This window comes from Aotus nancymaae, unplaced genomic scaffold, assembly GCF_030222135.1.
Source record: "Aotus nancymaae isolate 86718 unplaced genomic scaffold, 86718_ANA_hifiasm-v0.15.2.pri h1tg000077l, whole genome shotgun sequence".
NCBI lineage: Eukaryota > Metazoa > Chordata > Mammalia > Primates > Aotidae > Aotus > Aotus nancymaae.
This window is the reverse complement of record NW_026988492.1, coordinates 17,211,931-17,238,655: the sequence shown is the minus strand read 5'-3', so window position 1 is coordinate 17,238,655 and position 26,725 is coordinate 17,211,931. Positions and strand designations below refer to the sequence as shown.

At 42.8% G+C, this 26,725-nt stretch overlaps 1 protein-coding gene and 1 long non-coding RNA gene across 3 annotated transcripts; one reads left to right on the top strand and one right to left on the bottom strand.

The window, feature by feature from the left end:
- Positions 1-2,337: 2,337 nt before the first annotated feature.
- On the bottom strand, positions 2,338-17,026 carry LOC105719765 (uncharacterized). Of its 2 annotated transcripts, none has more exons than XR_010339495.1 (2): positions 16,478-17,026; positions 2,338-6,015 (listed from the first exon to the last, which is right to left on the bottom strand). It is a non-coding gene; the product is annotated as an uncharacterized LOC105719765 (long non-coding RNA). The 2 variants fall into 2 exon arrangements; XR_001108041.2 differs by having other exon boundaries at positions 2,338-4,390.
- An 830-nt stretch (positions 17,027-17,856) lies between these two features.
- On the top strand, positions 17,857-26,483 carry VIM (vimentin). The gene is made up of 9 exons (XM_012455953.3): positions 17,857-18,434; positions 19,099-19,159; positions 22,508-22,603; positions 22,698-22,859; positions 23,613-23,738; positions 24,089-24,309; positions 24,738-24,781; positions 25,184-25,269; positions 26,122-26,483. The coding sequence occupies exons 1-9, from the start codon at positions 17,872-17,874 to the stop codon at positions 26,161-26,163; spliced, it is 1,401 nt and encodes a 466-aa protein (XP_012311376.1). The 5' UTR covers positions 17,857-17,871; the 3' UTR covers positions 26,164-26,483.
- Positions 26,484-26,725: the final 242 nt, after the last annotated feature.

Here is a 26,725-nt window from a genome sequence, read left to right as displayed (position 1 = left end):
TGGGCAATAAGAGTTTATCTCAAAAAAAGAAAAAAAAAATCACCAGCCTTGTGTATGTAAACGATCTTCTCCGTGGCAGCCCCATCTCCTACAGGATGATTGTCTGTAAAGTCAGGGCATCCACAAAGTGATTTATTCCCCCCTTTTGCCTTTAATATGGTGCTAAAGACCACATTTTGGCCATGGCAGTGCAGTGGCTCATGTCTACAATCCCAGTGCTTCTGGAAGCCAAGACAGCAGGATCCCTTGAGGCCACAAGTTAAAGACCAGCCTTTAAACAAAACAAAACAAAAAAATTTAGTTAGCCAGGTGTGGGGGTGTGTGCCTGTAGTCCCAGCTACTCAGGAGGCTGAGGCAGGAGGATCACTTGAGTCAAGGAGTTTGAAGCTGCAGGGAGCTATCATTGTACCACTGCACTCCAGCCTGGGTGACTAATGAGACCCTGTCTCTCAAAAAGGAAAAAAAGAAGGATATTTCGCCTAAGGTACCCAAACACTAGAAACATACTCCAAAGTGAAATACAGAAGTACAATGCAAATTTTTCAAAGGAAGGGCTGCAGAAACAGTTACATGATTCTTACAATCATACACTCATGTTGAAGGCATAAAAGAGTTAAAGACTCTTGAAGACAAAAGAGAAGGTCGTTGGAGAAAGTTGTCAACATGCCATAGGGGCTGTCTGCCTCTCACTGCAAGACTGAGACAAGGAGCTTTAGAGAACCACCCAGAGACTTTGAAATGTAACCCCATAACCTTTGAGTTTGGGGAGGCAAAGTAACTCCCTTGGATAAATCAGAGGCGTACAAGAAAGAAAGCTGTCTTAAGCCCTGTTCAAGGGATTGCCCACAAGAAAAATAGAGTTGTGCAAAAAGAAACAAGGAGTATACCACTGAATGACTCCTAGGGGCTGTGGCAGCAGTCAGAGAGAGGCAGAACACGAGAGAGAGAGAGAGAGAGAGAGAGGAGAGAGAGAGAGAGAGAGAGAGAGAGAGAGAGAGAGAGAGAGAGAGAGAGAGAGAGGTTAATTCCCAGAGATAAGAAAACCCCAAAGAAGCATCTACTAGAAAAAGAGCCAGCTTTAAGGGCCACCAACAGCCCTTGTCAAGTAAGAATTTTCTTATCTCCTGCACCTCTTTCCCTCTGTGAGCTCTAACCCTGCAGCAGTAAGAAAACTTAGCAAAATGAGGAAGGAGAAAGGGAGGCACCTAAGTAGGGAGAGTGAGAAACCCAGGACTTCCCTTTCCAAAGGCACAGTCAAGGCAGGGGAGGGAAGACGTTAACGCTCAGGCAAGATTGAAATTTTGAAAGTTATATAGACGTGAGCATCATAAATTACTATGATCACTTTTCTCATTAGAAGTGATCAGAGAATGGTTTGGTTTTAATAAATGACTGGAAAAGTCATAGGAGCTGCATGAATTTTCATTTGTAAAATGATCATATATCAACTGCTCTTTTGTCTTCCTATTCCTTCCTGCCCTTGGATTTTGGGCACAGGTTCCTTTTTCTCCGTTTATGCCACAGTTAAACAATATCATCAATCACCACCAACATTTATTGAGTATTTACTCTAGGCCAGACAATTGATTATGTATTTTATATACATTTCATGCACATACAACTGTCTGTTATTATCACCTCCATTTTTTTATAACAAGAAAATGAGACTCTTCCAAGGTAGCATAATTAGCAAGCAGAGGAGCTGAGAAATTTGGCTTGGGTACTCTGACTCCAGAGTCCCAATTCTTTCCCTGAAAGAATGAGTGAAATGTATTTTCTTGGTTCAGAGAATACAAAGTATCAAATTTGCCTTTTTTTTTTGAAACAGTGTCTTGCCCTGTCTTGCAGACTTAAGTGCAGTGGCATGATCATAGCTTATTGCTCACTGCAGCCTAGTCCTCCAGGGCTTAAGTGATCCTCCCACCTTAGCCTCCTGAGTGGCTGGTACTACAGGCATACAACACCATGCCCAGCTAATTTTTTAAAAGATTTCATAGAGATGGGGTCTCGCTATGTTGCCCAGGTTGGTCTTGAACTTCTGGGCTCAAGTGATCCTCCCACTTCAGCCTCTCAAAGTGCTGAGATTATAGGCAGGAGCCACCAGACTTGCTTTCTTTAATAAAATAGAGCTCTTAATAAATGGATCTCCCCCATTGTATGAGAAAATTGAAACATTCCACTGAAGAATTAACAGCAAAGTAAACATAGCTACTTTTTATAATCAGAAAACTTGCTGATGTGTACTCTTATTCCAAACCCCTGGGTGATGTCATTATGTCAACAGTCCTTTAGGATTCCTCAACCCAGACATAAAATAAAAGTCACAGCACTAATATATCCAAAAATGGTATTGTTTTATTTTTTAAAACTGTATTTCCATATTTTTTGGAAAGCCAATTGAATCAATTTTATTCTCACAACAATTCTGTGAGTAAATATTATTAATACTATATTTTTGTTGAGGAAACAGATTAAAAGCTTTAAAAAATGTGATTCATTTAAAATCAAGTAGTGAATACGTGACGGAGTCAGCACTCAAAAGGCAGATGTGGAAAAGAGAGACTGAAATAAGCAACTCATTTTTTGTAGCAACTTCTAAATACCTCTTTACCATCAATCTTCGTATTAATCATTCTTGATCTTTATACTTCACATTTCTTGGTAATCCAAATGCTTCACAAATGCTCTTACACATCCTGAATCTCTCGCTTCATTCAGTGAGATAATTCATGCTGAGCAGGAATGCATATGGTTTTCAGATGTAGAAACTGGGGTCTCCAGAGACAAACAAGTTGGCCACGACAATGGGATACAAGAATCTTACAGGATTTTACAAACCTGATATGAAGTTTTGTCCTAATATGGAAAGGTATGCCTTTTCTCACTAGTGAGATTATTCTAGAATTTTGGAACCATACCAATATATTTCACGGTAACCTAGTGATCTGGATTGCCCCTCTCTGAGAAAGCAAAGATTCTGCAAGGAATTAGTCCTGCAAATCAAATTCCTGGCTTTTACAAATTGCTTCTTTTTTGAATTCCAAAAGTTAACTCATGCTTTTCTGTCTATTCTTCATTTCCTCATAAGCGAACACTCATCAATTTCCCCGTTTTCCAACCCTATACTTTTTGTATTCTATGTGACCACAGACAGGAACAATTCACCAGCACAGTGGTTCTCAGAATCACCTAGTAAGTCTTGTAAAAACACAGATTGCTGAGCCCCACCTACTCCCAGACTTTCAGATTTAGTTGGTCTAAAGTGGGGATTAACAGCTGGACTTTCTAACAGATTTTCAGGTGATGCTGATGCTACAGGTCTTAGTACTGCATTTTGAGAATCACTTCACTAGTACATCCCCAACATGTTGTCTTAATGGGTCCTTCCAGAAAAGCGTTCAGATGCCAAGGCTCGTGAATCACACACATGATACCCGATGCCTGGGCCTCACATCGAAGACTTCTATCTGGAGAAGAAAAGAAATATTGTCATGACTCATTGCCTTTTTCAAGCTTTTCCAACCACAAAATTAAAAACAGAAAAGGGCTCAATGGAAAGCAAAATAAAAACAGCTCAAGTAACACTGTCCAAATTTCGAGATTTATGGCATGATTTCTAGAATTAGGACAAAAGGTATACTAGTGATTCAGGTAAGTCCTGGGCTGACCACACTGGAAGCTGGCACCTCCAAGGTTCCCAGCAAACCCTGGAGCCCAAGCCACGATGCTCCTGCACTGCCCCAGAAGCCAGCTTAGGTCCTTGGCTTGTGGCTTGCTTTTTCTGTCAACAGTAACTTTTTCCGTATTGCTCTCCAAACACATCAGCAACCTATAACTCTTTTAATTAACTAATATTTCTACAACTTCTCTGCTATTTTTAATGCAGGAAAAGAATGTCGATTGTCGATCAGTAAATGCTGTTGGGCCATCAAGCAGGTGGGCAGTAAAATTTGAACCGAGAACCTGGCCAGTGAATTTCCTTAGGATTCCTTCCTCTTGTAATAGCAACCCTCAGTAGAGATTATAATTCCATTTTTCATCTATTTGGGAAAAAAAAATAAGGCATGTTATGTCATAGTATAAAATTCTTCAGTATTTCATTTTAGTTATTAAAATAATGACTAGTATTTAAAACAGGATTGTTACATTAAATAAAAAATAATTGGCAAGAAATGTCAACCAAGACATTTAATGAGCTATGTTAATATGATAATATTTCTGCTTAGAAAGTAGGATGTTAATTCTATCTTTAACATATTAATATATTTTAGGAAATACTGACCTTTTAGTCTGATCACCATGAGTCCATTAAATTTCAAAATGTGGGACAGCCAATACATGGTATACTACCAAGTAATAAATCTATGTCATCCAAATGGAGCTTTGCTGTCTGAGTCCAAAAAGAAGAAAACAGAAGCATAATGGTAAGGTTACTGAACACCCAGGACTTGAAATAAGTTATTCTGTATGAGCATGAGTCACCAAAACTACTTCCTTAGTGATAAAAGTTGCCTAAGTAACATCAATGCCTCTCCATGCTAAGACGGATATGGGCTGCGTGTTGGGTTTCAAACCCACTAGTCATAGTCATTTCCTTTGCTTAATTGCTAACTGCTCTTCCCGGCTGCAGTCTGGAGTCTGTGTTTTAGGTAGTAACCCAGCAACTGGTTATTATGCTATATATTATCAAGGAGAACAAAACAGTAAACTTTGCATTTCCATGGATTTCAGAGTAAAAGTCAAAGTTATTTCACCAAGGCCATCTGACTGAAGGGAGTTAGTGTGAAACTATTCAACTAGGTCTCAATGTGGCCACCACATTATGCAAGATTTGAAGGCAAAATGATTTAACAGAGAAAAGAGGAGCAGATTGGGAGCCGGCTGAGAGCAAGGGAGGGGTGGTATTCATTTCTGTGTCCTTAGCACCTAGCAGGGAGCCGGCACACATAAAGACTCAAAATACAGGCCGGGCAGGTGCAGTGGCTCATGCCTGTAATCCCAGGACTTTGGGAGGCTGAGGACGGATCACTTGAGCTCTGAGTTTGAGACTAGCCTGGGAAACATGGTAAAACCCTTTCTCTACAAAATATATTTAAAAAATTATCTGGGCATGGTGGCATGTGCCTGTAGTCCCAGATACTCAAGAGGCTGAGGTAGGAGGATCACTTGAGCTCAGGAGGTCGAGGCTACAGTGAGCTGTGATGGTGCCACTGTATTCTAGCCTGGGTGACATTGTGAGATCCTATCTCAAAAAGAAAAAAAGAGTCAAAATATATCCAGAAATGGATTTTTCTAGTTCTTTTCAAAATAATCCAATCTATGAAGTAATTGTGCCCCTACTGAGTTAGGATTTCATCAAGCTTTTTAACACGTATATGCCTTCTTTTTCCCTTATATACACCATGGGACTGTGGTATTTGCTGCTGTTCCCCTTGCAGACATGTGAAGTACATTAAGCATGCTCTATTTTAAAATAAACCTGGTACTGATGAGCACTACTTAGGAAAATCTGATATACAAAAGCAATGAGATTAGTATTAAACAAGAAAATTTAAAAACTGGCTAGTAAGCACATGTGTATTATCAGTAACACCATTAGGGTTTGGTCTTGAGAATCTTGGTTGCCTATAATTCCCTGAGCTTTCTCTCATTTCCAGAAACTCCCCATAGTTCTTGGATTGCACAATAATAGTACCATGAAGGACTAAAATATTAATAAATCTCCCTAAAAATCAAACTAATAGTAAGTATAGGGAGAAGTTGTTTTCACTGATAGAAGTAATATGTTCCAAAACTGCGGTCAGTTTTATTTCTTTCCCTCTAGCAAATGGGGCAAAGCATTTTTATTCACTTAACTGTATGCAAGATTCAAATGTCGTAATTATCCATGCATTCTGGTGGGTTGAGTCAGAATTAAGAAATGAGATCTCCATAGAAAACCCCTAAAACTGTTTATGGACTTCCTGCTGATTCACTGAGGGCACCATATTCTCCAAATCAAAATGGGTTCTGCTGCTGCATCAGAACAGGAAAAAAGTAGAACAAAGTGACAAACATCATGATAACAATGCTAAAGAAGTGCGGGGACATCCCCAACAGTAATACAAAATTACCATGGCATATAAAGTTCCACAGTGCAGTGAGGTTTAGCGTTTAGGGACTGCAGCCAGAAGTCCTGTGTTTAAGTCTGCCACTTCTTGGCTGGATGAACTTGAATAAGCTACTTATCTTCTCTGTGCCTCAGTTTCTTCATATGTCAAAGTGGGCAGTTGTGAGGATTAAATAAGTTAACCCATGAGCAGTACCTAGTGATTGCTTTTATATATTGTAGGCACCTACATGAAAGCAATCATTATGGTTACTGTTAGCCTTTCTATCCAGGTCAGACTCCAGTTTTAGCAATGATATCAAAGTGTTCCTGGTATTAGTCAAGGATGGTGAAAGCCAGCCCAGAATTGGCAAGAGAGAAATGCTGGCCTGGCACGGTGGCTCAGCCTGTAATTTCAAAACTTTGGGAGGCCAAGGTGGGTGGATCATTTGAGGACAGGAGTTCGAGACCAGCCTGGCCAACGTGGTGAAACTCCATCTCTACTACAAATACAACGTTAGCCAGGTGTGGTGGTGGGTGCTTGTAATCCCAGCAACTTGGGAGGCTGAGGCAGGAGAATTGCTTGAACCCGGGAGGTAGAGGTTGGAGCCAAGATAATGCCACTGCACTCCAGCCTGGGTGACAGAGTAAGACTCCATCTTAAAAAAAAAAAAAAAAAAAGGAAAAAACCCTAATCAAACACACAAACATCTCTGCAGTATATTCTATGACACCTGTCTAAAGTTCTAGAGATGCCATTCGAGGAAATTATAATACTGTATCAGAACAATTTCTCATAATTTATGTTACAAAGAACATGTATTTAATCTATATTAAGCTCGAGTTCCACAGAAATTTTTGTCCTTATGCCACATATTCATATGAGTCACATTAGAGAAAATATTTCTAGTACTTAGCTAATTAGAAATACAAAACCTTATTCAGCAGTTTAGAAATTGTCACGGTAGAATTACTAAGAGGGTGGCCAAACCCTTTATTCTGCTACAGTTAACTCTGAATGGTCTCTCTTTACTTATATCTATTGTAATTTTAGTGAATTTCCTCATCTTTTCATCCTTGCGTATCGCCATTTTGTCATTTTATATTTCCTTCCACTTGCTACATGGTTTCATTTGGGGTTACTTTGTGTTTTTTTTTTTCCTAGAGTTTGCCTTTGGTTTTCATTTCCGACCTCTGCAAATCATATTGGTCTTTGTCATCATACCCAGAAACCAAAGCTTGAGAGGTTTATTTTAAACTCTGAATTTATCAAACATATTCACAATTAAATATAATATTTGATATGCTGAAGAAAATCATGTCACTGGCTGTGTGAATGTGATATGCCAGAGTTAAAGCATCTTCCAATTGTTCATTTTTAATTCATTGGTCAATTCATTAATCAGTTTTGAAATACATAAGATGGAGCTCCATTATAGTTCCCAGATTTACAGGAAAGAGATTATGACTATATAGATGACCAGTAATTCCCTTCCAATGTCATAGGTTACCATAAAGGCAAACAAAAATATATATTAAAAGTTTCTCCATTTTTTGGCCGGGCACGGTGGCTCAAGCCTGTAATCCCAGCACTTTGGGAGGCCGAGGCGGGTGGATCACGAGGTCAAGAGATCGAGACCATCCTGGTCAACATGGTGAAACCCCGTCTCTACTAATACAAAAAATTAGCTGGGCACGGTGGCGCGTGCCTGTAATCCCAGCTACTCAGGAGGCTGAGGCAGGAGAATTGCCTGAACCCAGGAGGCGGAGGTTGCGGTGAGCCGAGATCGCGCCATTGCGCTCCAGCCTGGGTATCAAGAGCGAAACTCCGTCTCAAAAAAAAAAAAAAAAAAAAAAAAAAAAAGTTTCTCCATTTTTTAAAAGAAAATTAATCAACTGACATGCCTATCAATAGTACACTGGCTAAGGCAAATGTGGTATATATACACCATGGAATACAATGCCACCACAAAAAAGAACGACATCAGCCAGGAGCAGTGGCTCACGCCTGTAATCCCAGCACTTTGGGAGGCAGAGGTGGGTAGACTGCCTGAGGTCAGGAGTTCGAAACCAGCCTGGCCAACATGATGAAACCCCGTCTCTATTAAAATACAAAAATTAGCCAGGCATGGTGGCATGTGCCTGTAATCCCAGCTATTCCAGAGGCTGAGACAGGAGAATTGCTTGAAAATGGGAGGCAGAGGTTGCAGTGAGCCGAGATCACGCCACTGCACTCCAACCTGGGTGATGGTGAGAATTGTTTGAACCTGGGAGGCGGAGGTTGCAGTGAGCTGAGATCATGCCACTGCAGTCCAACCCGGGTGACAGTGAGACTCCGTCTCAAAAAACAAACAAACAAAAAAACTGACATCATGTCCTTTGCAGGAACATGGATGGAGCTGGAGACCATCATCCTTGGCAAACTCATACAGGAACAGAAAAGCAAATACTGCATGTTCTCACTTGTAAGTGGAAGCTAAGTGATGAGAACACATGGGCACAAAGAGGGGAACAACAGACACTGGGGCCTACTTGAGGGTGGAGGGTGGGAGGAGGGAGAGAAGCAGAAAAAATAACTATTGGACACTAGGCTTAGTACCTGAGTGATGGAATCATCTGTACAACAAACCCACGTGACACAAATTAACCTATATAAGAAACCTGCACATGAACCCTTGAACCTAAAATAAAAGTTTAAAAAGAAACAGCAAATTGTGCTATTAAACAAAATTATTATTAGGTCCCTTACTTAAATATCTTGAGAAAAAAATGTCTACCGCTTGGGAATTACATGACCTCCTCTAAGTAGGCAGAGTAAATTCCCAAGATGCCAATTGCACTTGGCAAATTTTCTAGCTGTGGCATGGCCTTTTTCTCTCTCCCTTAAAAAAAATGTCAAAAGCAACATTATAGGCCACTGGGCAAATACCTGCTAGTTTCCTTATGATAGTCTCACTCAGCCAGTAACTAAACTGGGATGATGTCATTTAGGGATCTTTCAAATGACATGAGGTTTTTATAACTGGATTGATGGGTTTTGTTTGTTTCTGGTTGTTATTGTTTTTTGATTAAGTGAACTAATACTGAAAATCTAGCTTTATTTCTTTGTCTAACATCAGCTGGAATTTATTTTTGCACTAAATTTCTCCTCTGTATTTTTTTTTTTTTTTTTTTTTGAGACGGAGTTTCGCTCTTGTTACACAGGCTGGAGTGCAATGGCGCGATCTTGGCTCACCGTAACCTTTGCCTCCTGGGTTCAGGCAATTCTCCTGCCTCAGCCTCCTGAGTAGCTGGGATTACAGGCACGCGCCACCATGCCCAGCTAATTTTTTGTATTTTTATAGAGACGGGGTTTCACCATGTTGATCAGGATGGTCTCGATCTCTTGACCTCGTGATCCACCCACCTCGGCCTCCCAAAGTGCTGGGATTTCAGGCGTGAGCCACCGCGCCCGGCTCTCCTGTGTATGTTAATTAAAATCTTGTATTCCCCCTACATCATTACCACCTTCTCTTTCCTTGTTACAGACTGTGAATTAGACCTTGATGAAGTTAAAAGTTAATGATAGCCTACAGGGAATTGTTGTCTGTGTCTTCCCCCTCAAACGTTCAAAGATACCTTCCTGGAAGTGGCTTTATGGTTTTTCTTTCCCTTCTGATGTTTTAAAAACTGTTTTAGAGAATCGTGATTTTATACTAGCTGTGGGAACAAGACTAACACACTCAAAGCAGCTAAATGACGATATAAGACCGTCAACTGTATTCCCTTAAGTGAACAGATTAGAAGTGCTTAGAAATGCCGTAGACCCTGGGTCATGGTCTGATAACTGTTGCGGGGGCATTAGTTTCTTGTAGGAGAGTGAACCCCATTGTGAACTGTGAATGCCAGGGACCTAGGTTGTGTGCTCTTTATGAGAACGCAATGCCTGATGATCTGTCACTGTCTCCCATCACCCCCAGATGGAGTCATGTAATTGCAGGACAACAAGCTCAGGACTCCTACTGATTTTACATTATGGTGAGTTGTATGATTATTTCATTATATATTACAGTATAATAATAGAAATAAAGTGCACAATAAATGTAATGTGCTTGAATCATCCTGAAACCATTAGCTTCGCCTGGTCCATGGAAAAATTGTCTTCCATGGAATTGTTCCCTGGTGCCAAAAAGGTTGGGGACCACTACTGGATAATGTAAAACCACACTATCCAGTTATTGCTCACCTTCATGAGGCTGTAATTTTTGTAGACTAGAGAAGGGAAGATGCTTCCAGGTTAAGGGATCTGAATTAACTGTCTTTCAATGCAAATTAACTTTCCAAATAATTATTTCTGTCTGGAATGCATCTATTCTTTTTTTCTTTTTTTTTTTTTTTTGAGACCGAGTCTCACTCTGTCTCCCAGGCTGGAGTGCAGTGGTACAATCTTGGCTCACTGCAACCTCCACCTCCCAGGTTCAAGCGATTCTCCTGCCTGAGACTCCTGAGTAGCTGGGATTACAGGCGCGTGCCACCACACCCGGCTAATTTTGTTGTTGTTGTATTTTTAGTAGAGATGGGGTTTCACCATGTTGGCTAGGATGGTCTCCATCCCTTGACCTCGTGATCCGCCCCCCTCAGCCTCCGAAAGAGCTGGGATTACAAGCATGAGCCACCGTGCCGGGCCACATCTGTTCTTTCAATTACCCTGTTCAGAAGGCTCAGACCCCACTGGATTTTGCTTATTCCCTCACCCTTAAACATCACAATTGCTAAAAGCATCTCTGCGTCAGGCTCCCTTCACCATTCACTTGATCTACCTCAAGCAGCCCTCAAATAAGCCTCTTTGATTCATTCTCCACCCCTAACATACAGCTACAAGCATGACTTTCTCCCACTTGAAATTCACAGTGCATTCTCACTACCCACCACATTAATTATCAACTCCTCTTCCTGGCATTTACTCGTCCAACGCATGGTTCCATGTTGATTTTCAGTTCCCTTTCTCCCGTACAAATACTCCATAATCCAGCAACCCTGGGATTATTCCTGTTCCCTAAATGTCCCCAGCACTCTGTCACCCACAGTTTTTGCTTATGCTGTTTGGTCAGCACTAGAGCATCCTTTCTCAACCATGAGAAGCTGTAGAAATTGTGCTCATTCCTCAAATACTATCTTTTCAAATGATACTTTCTGATCTCCCCCAAGTAGGTATGATCATTTGTTTTTTTCAACAATATTTAGCTTATTTTTTAGTATAGTATTACAGTTTTTTCAAAAAATTTCGATTTGGCTGGGTGTGGTGGCTCACACCTGTAATCTCAGCACTTTGGGAGGCCAAGGTGGGTGCATCATGAGGTCAGGAGATCGAGACCATCCTGGCCAACATGGTGATACCCTGTCTGTACTAAAAATACAAAAAATTAGCCAGGCATGGCAGCATGTGCCTGTAGTTCCTGCTACTGGGAGGCTGAGGCAGGAGAATCGCTTTAATCCAGGAGGCAGAGGATGCAGTGAGCCAAGATCACACCACTGCACTCCAGCCTGGACGACAGAGCGAGACTCCTTCTCAAAAAAAAAAAAAAAGGTTTGGGGGTACCTGTGCAGGTTTGTTACATGAGTATATTGTGTGATACCAAGGTTTGGGCTTCTAATGATCCTGTTCCCAAATAGTGAACATAGTACTCAATAGGTGGTCTTTCAACCCCTGCCTCCTCCCTCCCTTCCCATTTTTGGAATCTCTAGTGTTTATTGCTTCCATCTTCGTGTCTGTGCATATTCGATGTTTAGCTCCCACTCAGAAGTAAGAACACGCAGTATTTGGTTTTCTGTCTCTGCATTAATTTGCTTAGTATAATGATTTCTAGTTGTCTCCATGTTGCTGCAAAGGACATGATTTCATTCTTTTTTTATGCTTATGTAGTATTCCACAGTGTATATGTACCACATTTTCTTTATCCAATCCACTGTTAATGGGCACCTGAGTTGATTTCATGTCTTTGTTATTGTGAATAGTGCTGCAATGATTATTTCTCCATCTAAGCTCTTCAGGATTTTATCCTATCTGTGCAACAGCACTCACTACATTCTGCTATGTATTCCAACTCTTTATCTGCTTCTCCTTACACAAGGCTATGAGAGCCCTAGAGGCATTAAATTATCTTACTTACTTGAATATACTAAAAATCATTGCAGGCAGAGCAAGAAAAAATATGAATACATGTATCTGTCGAATGGAATATGATGAAAGACAACCACATTCCCACATCAGCATGTGGGGAAAATGTACTATGTTCATGGAATGAGAAGGAGCTAAGGGTTCTACTGAAATTGCTGCCTGGGGGGAACAGTGGAAAATGAGGATGGATATGCATACTTAACATAGCTTCCAAAGGCCACCAGTTACCTATGATCCTCAACCTCCTCTGCAGCAAAATTTCTGTTTCCCTCATAGTCTTTATCAGCACTTGCAATTGTTTTGTTTGTTCCTTTACAATTATTATCTCTCTGTATCATATACATATACACAGACTCAACTCTATGTTCCAAGAGGCTTTGGGCCATACCTGCTTTGATCCCTTCCCCAATGTCTACCAGGGTGCCTGGCACATGGCAAATATTCAATAATTATGTTTGGAGTAAAGGAATGAAAGTTGTGTATCATGATACCTTGTGAAGATTAAACGTTGTCATGTCTAAAATGACTAGCATAATGCTTAAACATAATAAGCACCAGCAAATATTAGCCCCCACACCATTCTTTCCTTCTATGAACTACTCATGTATTAATTCATACATTCAAAAGATGTGCCTGGCTTTCCTCTAGTCACTGGAAATAGAATGGTGAACAAAAGAGAGAAAAATTCCTGCCTGCCCTTACGGAGCTTACATTCTAATGAGGGGATGAGCAATTCCCACCAGGACATCTACAGAATGATGTTTTGGGCCAAGTGTAGAGGCTCATGCATATAATCCCAACATTTTGGGAGGCCAATGCTGGAGTATTGCTTGAGTCCAGGAGTTAAGACCAGCTTGGGCAACATAGCAAGATCCTGGCTCTACAAAAATAAAAATAAAAAGTTAGCTGGGCATGGGTTGCACACACGTATAATCCCAGTTTCTCGGGAGGCTGAGGCAGTAGAAATGCTTGAGCTCAGGAGTTCTAGGCTGCAGTGAGCTATGATTGTGCCACTGCACTCCAGCCTGGGCAGCAGAGCAAGTCTTTGCCTCTAAATAGATAATACAAATATATTATAATGAAGTTTTTAAGAAAAAGAGGTGAGAGCTTGAAGATAGATGCATTGGTGGGAGAAAAGAAAGCATGGAGGAACAGAAGCCAATTGCAATATTGCAGGAAGGAGGCATGAAATGGCTTGGAACTGAGTAATAGCAACGTAACAGAGGAGTGGATCCAGGAAGCACTGGGACATGATACTCATTGGATCTGAGATCAAAGAGTAAGGAAGTGGCAAGGGTGAAAGTTTCCAATCTTGTTATTTTGCTGTATTGCCCTGACTAGACAAGGAAGCTGGGAGGGGAAGCGACCGTGGTTCATGGGTTTTATGGTGTGAGATGAGCTAAACCTAATCTTGCATGCAATTCCTCTGAAGAGGCAAAATGGAATCTAGGTGAAAATGTTTAACTCACAAATGAAAGTAAGTTTTTAGAATGCAGGTGAAAACAAATCTCCCTTCTTGTATGTTATGATCCCTGTAACATCATTTGAATAACATAAAACGTGGTGTTGTAGCTGTCTGCCAAATTCCTCTAAAAATCTGCCCTTTTGAAGCAAGATCTGTGTTAATCATCTCAATTCTTCAGTTCCTGGAATATAATGTTTCTGAATTGAACTGGTTGATAGTAAGCAAATGTTGTTATCAAGGCAAACAGAAAAGAGAAGTGCATTTAGAGTCAGAAAGGCCTCCATTCAAATTCTTGTCCCCTTCTTCCCTCCCCTGCTAGTCGTACAACCACAAGAAAATTGCTAGCCTGCATCTTAGACTCTTCATTAGTGAAATGGATCATCAAGTCTATCTTGCAGGAGGGTGTGAGAGCATTAAGTTAAATTAAACGTATACACAGTGCCGGTCATCCAGTTGGCATCAAATTTAAAGCACATATTATACTATTATTATTATTTGTATTTCCATGGCATTTAGGTTTTGCTAAGGTTTTCACCCTCTCACTGTACCCTCCTTCTTCTGTCTAACATTCCATCCAAACAGTCCTGTTAGATGTTCTCTTGGCATAGCTAGCCAGCTTTCCCAAAGCCTCCATAGGCCACTAAGCTTCTGTCCACACGGCTGGCTGGTCTGTCAGTTTAAGTCACCCAACTCAACTGATATCATGACAGCTTGCAAATTCCAAAATCACTGGTGGTAATTTAGATGTGGTAGTGTTTATCCCTGGCCTATGAAATGTACCACCATGTCTTTATTTATATGCAAGTTGCATCATGCAGTGTGGAAAGCAGCTTCCTGGTCTAGCACTTAAAAATACTTCTGAGACAGGTTTTCATAGCAATCAAAAAGTAAACACAAAACCTGGGAAAGCTATCTCTGTGTACCCAAAAGATACCTAAGAACATGGGATGTGAGTTCAGATTCACTGATCGCCCTGACTGATGACTATCTCCCATTGATTGAGGCACTGTATATCTTACCTAAGAATGAAAGGAATTCTTAAACCTTATGAATTCTACATGAATGAGGGAAAGTGTTTTTGTACCTTTCACTTCTCTTACAGTTCACAAAAAGCGATGGTATTTTCTAATAGAAAGGGAACACTGAACACTGCATATGTGTGTATGTACATGTGTTATGTGTGTATAGTACACACATATACTTTATTTTGAGACAGGTTCTTGCTCTGTTGCCCAGGGTGGAGTGCTGTGGTGTGCACGGCCCATTGCAGCCTTAATTTCCAAGCCTCAAGCAATCCTCCCACCTCAGTATCACAAGTAGCTGGGACCACAGATGTGCACAACCACGTCTGGCTATTTTTTTTTTTAATAGAGATGGGGTCTCACTATACTGCCTAGGCTGGCTCAAACTCCTGATCTCAAGCAATCCTCCTGCTTTGGCCTCCCAAAATGCTGGGATTACAGAACACCTACACTTTTATACATTTCATATGCATCAGACAAACATATGTCTGTGGCAAAAGAGCAGCCTGTCACAGCCCTGAGACTTCAGAATGGGGACAGGTTAGAAGGAAGAGCTACCTATCCCTGAAATGATGAAGAAGACCAGTGCCCATTCCAGGAGCCATCACCACAGCCCTGAGGAATCGGCTATGGGCACCAGCAGGGCACAGTGCCACACCCCAGCAATGCCTTGTCCTCCTTTTCCATAGTGAGTCAGTCAGCAAGCGTCCCGATAGTGCCACCACATTGCCCTGGGATCAGCATTGCATGTAGCAGTGAGTTCCACACTCTCTTCCTCCCATAGGGAGATCACTTTTCTCATTCTAAGAGTTCCAGGCAAACTCACAATGGTGACATTTGCCGAGCAGCGGCTTGAATAAAAGGCTCTCAGAAAGCAAGATGGTAACTCAGAGCACAGGCTTGTCCTCCAGGGCACCCAGCCCCAGGAATGCTCTTGGGGAATGACCTGCAGCCTCCCAGTGAAAGACAGAATAAAAGAAAGCCACAGCAGGTGAGCTGGGCAGTAGAGTCCTGTAATTCCACCTTAGCAGCGCCATTTGCAAGAGTGAACTGGAATAAGGTAAACAAAATATAGCCTAAAAGAGGCTTGTCCAAAGAATCCAGAATAAACTCTTCATTTGCCTCTAAATTATTTTTCTTAAACACCAGGTAACCTGCAGTACCCTCTCTCCCACCAAAAAAAAAAAAAAAGAGGGAAATACTTTTTTTCCTCCTATCCATTGCAGAATCCATTTTACAGTGGTTCTGTAGTTAATCCTTTCAGTACACGATAAATCTAAATACTTAAAAACCCTGTGCGTTTTCAATTGCTACTGAATCACAAGAAGATGGATTTACCTAGCCTCCGTTTATCTCCCTTGGCCGGTTAGTACTCAGTTCTGCTCGTTACTAATATTAAAACAACAGCCCTTGAGTTGAGTGATTTCCCTAGAAAGGTTAAGGTGACAGAATCTGAACTCTCCCTCCCTATCTTGGACGCGAAGTTTTTTGCTCTGTAGACAGTTTTATCCCCCTCACCCCAAGGTCAATTGCACGAATTCTTTTGGAAAACAGGACGTGTGACATTTCCCAGAGAAATCACTATGAACTCTGCACTGTGCCTTGCTGTCCTAAAATTAACACATAAATCTACTGCCGCCAAACATTCCGTCATGTGTGTTATATAATTGCCTTTCATTTGAACTCATTAATCAAATTGGGGTTTTTAAGCAACACCTTAATTCTTCAATTGGCTCAATTTATACCTTTAATGACTTCCACCAGCGTAAAAACCACTGATCACGGAGTTAGATTTTGAAACTACGGACGTCGAGTTTCCTCTTTCACCCAGGATCTTCAGATCTTGTTTAAAAAGTTGGGTGTGGTTTCATGGGGGGAGGGGGAAGAGCGAGCGGAGACCGGAGGGACGAGGGCGGGGACTCTGCAAGAAAAGCCTCCCCGGTGCAATATGATCCTGGAGGCCCGCGTAGGGCGCCTCTCCAAAGGCTGCAGAAGTTTCTTGCTAAGGAGAAGTCCGCACATTCGATCAAAGCCAGGCTTTAGCGAGTTCTTAAGAACTTAGGGGCGCTCTTGTCCCCCCAGGGCCCGAACGCACACATCAAAGCGGTGGCCCAGCTCTAAGTTGGTAGGACTGAGAACCAGCAGCGCGCGCGGAGTCCGCAGAGACTTGAGTCAATCTGGTCTAACGGTTTCCCCTAAACCGCTAGGAGCCCTCAATCGGCGGGACAGCAGGGCGCGGTGAGTCACCGCCGGTGACTCAGCGACCCCACCCCTCTCCCTCGGGCTTTCCTCTGCCACTGCCCCTCGCAACTCCCGCCGTCCGAAGCTGGACTGAGCCCGTTAGGTCCCTCAACAGCCCCTCCCCTCTCCCCAGCATTCCCCCGCCAATGCAAGCCGATGGACAGGCACACGGGCTGGAGTAGCCCCCCCTTTCCAAGCGGGCGGTGCGCGAGGCTGCGCGGGGCCCCAGCCCTGCGTTCCTGCGCTGTGCGCGCCCCCACCCCGCGTTCCAATCTCAGGCGCTCTTTGTTTCTTTCTCGGAGCTTTCAGATCTGCCTGATCCCTTACTCCTTATTTTTTCCGCTCCTTTGCCCGCGGGTCTCCCCCACCTGACCGCAACCCCGAGGCCGCCGCGCGTCTCCTCCCACTCCCCTTTGTCACGGTACCACTGGATCCCTCTGGTCCAGTCCTGTGAAATCCCCACTCCTTCACCACGCGACCCCGCCTTTTCCAGCACCCTAGTTAAGCCGAGCTCTGACCAGCATCCGGAAAGCCCCCAAAAGTCCCAGCCCAGCGTTGAAGTAACGGGACCGTGCCCAGTCCCCGGCCGCGGAGGAGGAAGGCTTGAGGGCTCCCCCACCCCAACCCGCCCACCCTCCCCTCTTCTTGCCGGGTCCCTATTGGCTGGCGCGCTCCGTGGCTGGGATGGCAGTGGGAGGGGACCCTCGTCCCCACCAGGGGTTATAAAAACAGCTCCCTCGGCGGAGTCCCGTCCTCTGCCACTCTCGCTCCGGGATCCCCGCGCCAGAGACGCAGCCGCGCTCCCACCACCCACACCCACCGCGCCCTCGCTCGCCTCTCCTCCGGGAGCCAGTCCGCGCCACCGCCGCCGCCCAGCCCATCGCCACCCTCCGCAGCCATGTCCACCAGGTCCATGTCCTCGTCCTCCTACCGCAGGATGTTCGGCGGCCCGGGCACCGCGAGCCGGCCTAGCTCCAGCCGGAGCTTCGTGACCACGTCCACCCGCACCTACAGCCTGGGCAGCGCGCTGCGCCCCAGCACTAGCCGCAGCCTCTACGCCTCGTCCCCGGGCGGCGTGTATGCCACGCGCTCCTCGGCAGTGCGCCTGCGGAGCAGCGTGCCCGGGGTGCGACTGCTGCAGGACTCGGTAGACTTCTCGCTGGCCGACGCCATCAACACCGAGTTCAAGAACACCCGCACCAACGAGAAGGTGGAGCTGCAGGAGCTGAATGACCGCTTCGCAAACTACATCGACAAGGTGCGCTTCCTGGAGCAGCAGAATAAGATCCTGCTGGCCGAGCTCGAGCAGCTCAAGGGCCAGGGCAAGTCGCGCCTGGGGGACCTCTATGAGGAGGAGATGCGGGAGCTGCGCCGGCAGGTGGATCAGCTCACCAACGACAAAGCCCGCGTCGAGGTGGAGCGCGACAACCTGGCCGAGGACATCATGCGCCTCCGGGAGAAGTAAGGCTGCGCGCATGCAGGTCGTGGGGCCTCGGGAGGGGGCTGGAGGGAGAGGGAAACGCCCCCCTCCACCCGAGAGGGCTGCCACGCCCTGGGGGATGTGGCCTGGGGGAGGCCAGCCCGGGGGACCGCGAAGAGCGGGGCAGTGGCCGTGGAGGCGCAGCCCCGCCCAGACCCCAGACCTTGCATTTCGCATTTCCCCCTCTGTCCCCACGCATTGCCCAAGGATGCTCCGTTTCAAGTCACAGATTTCTTAAAACTACTACTTTGTGTGCAGTTGAAGCCCCTTGGGCACAATGAGAGCGAGTCCTCCAAACTTTTAGAAAGTTTCCTGCCCCTTCTGGCGGGCTGCCAGTCACCGGGCGGGAGGAGGAAGGAGGGGGCAGCGGTGAAGGAAGGGAGACAAAGGGATGGCCCCTCGGGGGCGGGGTGGCGGGGCTGTCCTGCAGGGCTGTGCGGCGATCGACAGTGATTGCCCCTCTGCGCGGTGCCCGAGGTCCCGCTGAAACCTGCCGAGGGCAGCAGGTCTGAAAGCTGCAGGCGCTGGTTGCGGAGGTGGCGCAGAAGCTCTGGTGGCGCGGCGCGGCGACGTGGTGGTTGGGTGTGGCCGCCCCGCCCCTGGCGGTTTCCCAGTTCCCTTTTGGTTAATGCGCAACCTTTTCAGATTGCAGGAGGAGATGCTTCAGAGAGAGGAAGCTGAGAGCACCCTGCAATCTTTCAGACAGGTTTGTAGATTCTCTTCCCACTCGCAGCAGCCTGACCCCACCCAACAACCCACGAGCAATTCTAAAAGTTGCTTAACCCACGTCTAAAAAGTGCAAAACTTCAGGGCTGCGCGTTAAGCCCTCTAGTGGCGGGAAGACCACAGATCGCAACTTCTCATGATTAGAAAAAATATTAATAAAACCCCTTAAATGATTTTCTCTCTCCCTCCCTCCCTCCCTCTTTCTTTTTTTTTTGCTTTTTTTTTTTTTTTTTTTTTTTTTTTTTTTTTTTTTTTTTTTTTTGGAGTCTCGCTCTGTCACCCAGGCTGGAGTGCAGTGGCGACATCTCGGCTCACCGCAACCTACACCTCCCGGGTTCAAGCGATCCTTGAATGATTTTTAAGCAGTTCCTTGGAACATAAAGAAAAATCTTTTAACTTTTTACTTTGTTTCCAAAATGTTGCACAGTTTTGCAACATATTGACATTCTGGTTTCGAACGGTTACAGTTTTAAGATTGTGGTTTGCCAAAGTCAAGTTGTCTAATTTTTCCAAGGCCACAAAAAGCGCAGTTATGCCCTGCAGTTTAAAATGGAAAACGCGTTGGAAGATAAGAAAACTTATTTTCCAACTGGAATCGAGCCAGCAAGTTTCTTTTCTTCTTTGCAACTTCTATTGTGGCATTAAAGTTCGATGGAAGTATCACTATGCACAACTATTTTGTGATCTAATAAGGGTGGAAAGGAGCCATCTGTCCCCTCGGCTGAGGGGTATTAATGGTTTCTATGGGCTTCACTATGGAATGTAGATACAGACATTCTGGCAAACGTGGTGGCTCTGGACAGAAATAATAGGAGTCTTTGTGTTCCCAGGGAAGCTTTGCAACAGGCTACATTCTTATTGAATATGTAATGATGTAAGCAAGGTTCTAATTGGTCACAAGTATTTGCTAACATCCGTTATCCAATATCTGGCCCAGACTTGTGAAATATGTAATGTGAAAAGTTTTTAAAGCTACAAGCATACCTCATGTTTTGAAAGACCTTTCTTGATTGGGTACTCCATAAAAAAAAAAAATAATAATCTCCATAAAAAAATAATAGTAATAAGCCCAAGGCTGAAAAATTGAATTTTTAAACACAGGACTTTTGTGCGTGTTTTCTTTTTCTTTTTCTTTATTTTTTTTTCACCAAAGTTAGATGAACTTCCAGGATTTTTAACTTAAAATTGGAATCCAAAAGCCAGAAGATCTCCATTATAGTTTACAGTTTTATTCCCTGGACTATTTACTGGGATAAACTGCAAAGCACTCTCAGATGAATAGTGTAGTATAACATTCTGAAGCTGAAATACATTTACCAAATTAATTTAACCACAGCAATGCGTGGTTCCTTTCAGTCCTTTAGCGTTTTTGATTATTATAGCTGTAATGTTTCCTGCAGAGTAGTGATTTAACAAAAAACAACATCAATACAAAAGACCCTCTGTTTTGAGATTAATCAAAATTCCTCATTCTCTTCAATGTAAGCAAAATTCCTCATTCTCTTCAATGTAATAGAATACCCTATTGATCTTTTTTTGGAGGTTAGTAAAATATCTGTTATGTCTTTTTTAGGGCTTAACAAGTAAAAATGAATGTTTCCATTAAGTTTGATCTTTTTATCACCCACTCTTCATTCTTTTTTCCCCGAAGATGATAGAAAAGTCTCAACAGTTTAATACTGTAAGAGTATAACCTGAATTCCAAATATAATTACTGACAAGATAAGCAATCCTCATGCATCCTTTTGAGAGAAAATAAAATCTTAGTTGCAAAAGTACATATTCTGATTTGGAATGTTGCGATTTACAAATGGAAACATAGAAGGACAACTGAATCAGCAAAAATTCATGTAGTTTCATTCTCTGCAAGCTTGGCCAGTCATTCTGAAACAGGCTAACTGAACCGATACAGTAGCAAGTGAAAAAGACACGCCTTTATGGGAGGAGCCAAAGGAGTTTTAGAAGAAGAATCCACCAGAGAAAGCAAAGCAAATACATTGAGAGTTACGTATCTTTTCCACTTTTTCCTGAACTGAATCTTAGGCAATGCACATATTCCTGAATTAGGTTATTATTGAATATAAATCTAGCCTTGTACAATGGATGCCAGATGGCTACATATTTGCTCTGGAGCCTAAGGAAGAGTTTCAGAAGATTCTAGTGGAGGAAAAAACTTAAAACTCTTAAAGCATGAGTTTCTGTTCTTTATGTACTCAAGTGTACATGAAGTTGTGAAATTTTGTCTACCCCTATTATCATGTTATTCCATGAAATTACAAAACAAATCTTAAAAATGTTGTGGCATAGATTTTCTAGATTTAAAAAGTAATTAAATTAAATTAAATTAATTTTTTTGAGACAGACTGTTTCTCTGTCACCCAGGCTGGAGTGCAGTGGTGTGATCTCGGCTCACTGCAACCTCCGTCTCCTAGGTTGAAGCGATTCTCTTGCCTCAGCCTCTCGAGTAGCTGGGACTACAGGTGTGCACCACCATTCCCAGCTAATTTTCTTGTATTTTTAGTAGAGACGGGGTTTCACCATGTTGACCAGGATGGCCTTGATCTCATCATGCTGGCCAGGCTGGTCTTGATCTCCTGACCTCAGGTGATCCCCCCGCCTCTGGCTCCCAAAGTGCTGGGATTAACAAGCATGAGCCACCATGCCTGGCCTTCAGTAAAACTTTATTTACAAAAATAGACAGCCACGGGCTGCAGTTTGCTGACCCCTGATCTAGACAGGTTGGATTTTGTTGATTACAGGCAGGAGCCACCACTCCCAGCCTTAAAAAGTAGTTTTAGGCCGGGCGCAGTGGCTCACGCCTATAATCCCAGCACTTTGGGAGGCCAAGGCAGGTGGATCACAAGGTCAAGAGATCAAGGCCATCCTGGTCAACATGGTGAAACCCCGTCTCTACTAAAAATACAAAAAAATTAGCTGGGAATGGTGGCGCATGCCTGTAGTCCCAGCTACTCGGGAGGCTGAGGCAGGAGAATTGCTTGAACCCAGGAGGCGGAGGTTGCGGTGAGCCGAGATCGTACCATTGCACTCCACTGAATACAGTTTACCACGTTTGTGGACATTTATTTATGTTAAAATTGTCCGATCACCACCCTGAGTAAAACACAAGGGGTCACAATTAAAATTTATTAGTGAGCAAGAGAAAGTGTAGCACTAAATGATTTGTAAACTTACTCAAGGTGGTAAAATTTGTCAACGCCTTTTCTATAGTAAGGAGACTAGGTTTAGATGGTTAATCTAAGACGAATAAATGAGAGAAGCCATAGACTTTTACATCCTCCATGTTCTGTCTTTTCTCTGTTCAAAATAGGATGTTGACAATGCGTCTCTGGCACGTCTTGACCTTGAACGCAAAGTGGAATCCTTGCAAGAAGAGATTGCCTTTTTGAAGAAAATACACGAAGAGGTTAGTAGAGTGTCTTTCAGGGAATGAATGAGGGTAAGGCAACCCCCATGGTTGGCACAGTTGACCTTCTATCTGTTGTTGTTTTTTTTTGCAGGAAATCCAGGAGCTGCAGGCTCAGATTCAGGAACAGCATGTCCAGATCGATGTGGACGTTTCCAAGCCAGACCTCACGGCTGCCCTGCGTGACGTACGTCAGCAGTATGAAAGTGTGGCTGCCAAGAACCTGCAGGAGGCAGAAGAATGGTACAAGTCTAAGGTAGGAAACAAGTCCCTGCGGCTTGCACAGAAGAAAAGCATTGAGTTCTCAGAACACCATACCTGTGTGTAATTCCTAACTATCCTCTAGCTCCAGTTGAAAGCTGGCTTTAACTTGTTGCTCACATCGTGTTTGTTGCCAGGGCCTCCCCACCACTCACCTCACCTCCTTTATTTATTTATTTATTTATTTATTTATTTTTGAGATGGAGTCTTGCTCTGCTGCCCAGGCTGGAGTGCAGTGGCATCATCTTGGCTCACTGCAACCTCCACCTCCCAGGTTCAAGCAATTCTCCTGCCTCAGCCTCCCAAGTAGCTCGGACCATAGGCGAGCACCACCATGCCCAACTAATTTTTGTATTTTTAGTAGAGATGGGGTTTCACCATGTTGGCCAGGCTGGTCTTGAACTCCTGACCTCAGGTGAGCTGCCTGCCTCAGCCTCCCAAAATGCTGGGATTACAGGCATAAGCCACCACTCCTGGCCATATCACCTCCTTCAGAATAGCAGACTCCCTTCCCCCTAACCTTGCCTCCAAGTAAACCCCAATGCCATACTTTGACCTCCACTGTGTTTAAATGAGCACAGTAGAGTGAACTCTGAAGATTGTAATGTCAGTGTTCCACTGCTCTTTCTCTGGCTTTCAAAACAGAAATTTAGTGGAAGACATTCAGTGAGAAATATGATCTTTTTTTTCTAAGAGCGTCAAAAGATTTGAATGGGAGCAATGTACATTTCTGTTTTCTTCCTGACAGTTTGCTGACCTCTCCGAGGCTGCCAACCGAAACAATGATGCCCTACGCCAGGCAAAGCAGGAGTCCAATGAGTACCGGAGACAGGTGCAGTCCCTCACCTGTGAAGTGGATGCTCTTAAAGGAACCGTGAGTACCAGCCCTACAGTAAAAGAGGGGAAATAATGACCCATTCTGCTGACTATGCTAATGACGATGCCTGAACAAAATGTTGAGTGAATAAAAATTTATACAGTAATGCAAAGAAAATGACTTATCAAGACAAACTCAAAAAGGACTTGATGGAGCTCTTGATGGTTTTAGCTTGTGTATATCATTGCTTCTCATATGAAGGACTTGGTACTTACATTCTCCACCTACAACTAGAGTAGTTATCATTTGCCACTAATGGAAATTATTGCAAGAAGACTGTAAATGGTTCTGGGAATCACTGGGTTTTTCTGAGAAATAACACCAGAAACCTTTCTCACCTCCTGCAGAACGAGTCCCTGGAACGCCAGATGCGTGAAATGGAGGAGAATTTTGCCGTTGAAGCTGCTAACTACCAAGACACTATTGGCCGCCTGCAGGATGAGATTCAGAACATGAAGGAGGAAATGGCTCGTCACCTTCGTGAATACCAAGACCTGCTCAATGTTAAGATGGCCCTTGACATTGAGATTGCCACCTACAGGAAGCTGCTGGAAGGCGAGGAGAGCAGGTAGGAGCTCAGACTTGGATGCATGAACCACTGGGCTCTAAGCACAGTGTCACATTTAATTTTTAGAAGTTCCTTTGAGGTAACTACTTTCCATTTTTGTAGAGGAGGAATTTGGGATGAAAGAGAGTGAATGACTTGCTGAAGTAAAAATTAATCAACAGCAGAGCTGGGATTTGAACCCACAACTCTGTCAAAGCCTTCACTCTTCTAACTCCTGTTCATGTTCCTGGGGAGAAAATGCTTGTAGTAAAATATTTTAAATGTTCTAACAAGACCAGTCATGGGAAAATGCTTCCGAAGCAAATCCCTGGTTTATGACTTACAGCAGTACATTTTCTTACATGACGAAAACAAGAAGTGTATTAATTTGTTTCTGCAGATGAAGTTATTTTCCAACAATTTTACTGTTTTTCTTCATCTGTTTATAGGATTTCTCTGCCTCTTCCAAACTTTTCCTCCCTGAACCTGAGGGGTAAGCATTTTATTTCCCTTTATGAGAAATGTCAGCAGCTTGTGACCATTGTGTTTATGTCAAAGCATTCATTTATTTTTAGCATATTGGAAAAATGCCATATAAGAGAAAATTCTATACAGCATGTATAATTTTCAAACCCAAGTATGCTTACATTCTATGCTTTAAGTTAAATGCAAACTCCGTTTTCCTTCTTCCTGCTGGAAGTACTATCTCATCCTGATGCGTAAATGTGTCAGGCCCTGGGTTTGCAAACAGAGAATAGTCTAAAATTATTTGGGGAGCAGCACTTTACACAACTCCCTTTTCCCCACAAATAATAGTTGTTTCAGTAAAATGGCTACTTGGTTTCTCTAAGAAAAATTTAATTTTTACTCATTTTGGGCCTGTTTGTTTATTTAGAAACTAATCTGGATTCACTCCCTCTGGTTGACACACACTCAAAAAGGACACTTCTGATTAAGACGGTTGAAACTAGAGATGGACAGGTTGGTATCTTTTAAGTAAAAAATAGAATAATCTCAGACAGGAGTTCATATCTTTTTTAATCAATGAATCTGCATCTCAGATACAGCTAGCTAATTTGAGAGGTTCAGGTTTCACTCATGCCTACTAAAAAAAGAATAGGCTCCTTCTTCCAGCAGTACACACAGCCAACTAATTATTTGGCTCCTGGATGTGAAGTTGAGATAGCAATCTTCCTGCACTCCAAAATTAGTCATTTGCTTTGGTGTTCAATTTGAAGTGGGAGTAAGCTTCCTTAAGCTACTTCCTAAGGCAGCTTCATGAAACAGTTTCAATGGATTACCTAAATATGAGAAATGTTTTGATCCTGGACATACGGCCCTCCTACCTTCATACTTTTAAGTATAGCTTCCTAAACCCATCTATATAATACAAGCATGTACCATAAGATCATTTAGCTTCTTATTACCTCCCTATGACAGGAAAGAAATGGTTGCAATTTATTGTAGTCTTCATGAAATCTTCCCTTGCACATAAATTTAAAATGTGCTTGCTGTACGTTTTAATATGTCTTAATTACTTTGAAACTTGGATGTGTACAACTGTTACACTATTCTTCATAAACACAGTTTTTTTTTAAAGAATTTCTTTTTGTAAGTTACAACATTCCACTGGATACTTATATTGCCTTTAGTAGAAGAGTGTCTCGTATGTCTGTCCCTCCTAGCTTTCACTCTTGTAGAACCAACATAACCTTCTGATTTGCACAATAAATTATATATATTCAGCAAGATTTTTATCTGCCATCATATAGAGGATAATTTAATCTTTAACATGTGGCATTATATTTATTTTGTTTTTTTTTTTTAAAACAGGTTATCAACGAAACTTCTCAGCATCATGATGACCTTGAATAAAAATTGCCCACACTCAGTGGAGCAATATATTACCAGCAAGAATAACAAAAAAATCCATATCTTAAAGAAACAGCTTTCAAGTGCCTTTCTGCAGGTTTTCAGGAGCGCAAGATAGATTTGGAATAGAAATAGGCTCTAGTTCTTAACAACCGACTCTCCTAAAAGATTTAGAAAAAAGTTTACAACATAATCTAGTTTACAGAAAAATCTTGTGCTAGGATACTTTTTAAAAAGTATTTTGAATATCATTAAAACTGCTTTTTTTTCTAGCAAGTATTTGACCAACTTGTTTCTGCTTCAATAAAACTTTGGGAAAACTCTTTTGTTGTGTTATTTATTGGATAATATCTAAATAATTCTCTATTTGGTCCTAGTAGTTAATTTGTCATTAAAATCATGTTTATGTTAACTTGACAAATTCAGGTTATTTATGCTTGATGTGTAGTTCTTAATTTTGTCATTTTTGATAGACTTCTTCTTTTTTTTTTTTTTTGAGAGGGAGTTTCACTCTTGCCCAGGCTAGAGTGCAGTGGCACAACCTTGGCTCACTGTAACCTCCGCC

Excerpts from the sequence above, each read along its gene's own strand:
- VIM (XM_012455953.3), top strand. The coding sequence starts at position 17,872 with ATGTCCACCAGGTCCATGTCCTCGTCCTCCTACCGCAGGATGTTCGGC. Across the intron at positions 18,435-19,098 it reads ATCATGCGCCTCCGGGAGAA|ATTGCAGGAGGAGATGCTTC; the intron begins GTAAGGCTGCGC and ends CAACCTTTTCAG. Across the intron at positions 24,310-24,737 it reads CTGGAAGGCGAGGAGAGCAG|GATTTCTCTGCCTCTTCCAA; the intron begins GTAGGAGCTCAG and ends ATCTGTTTATAG.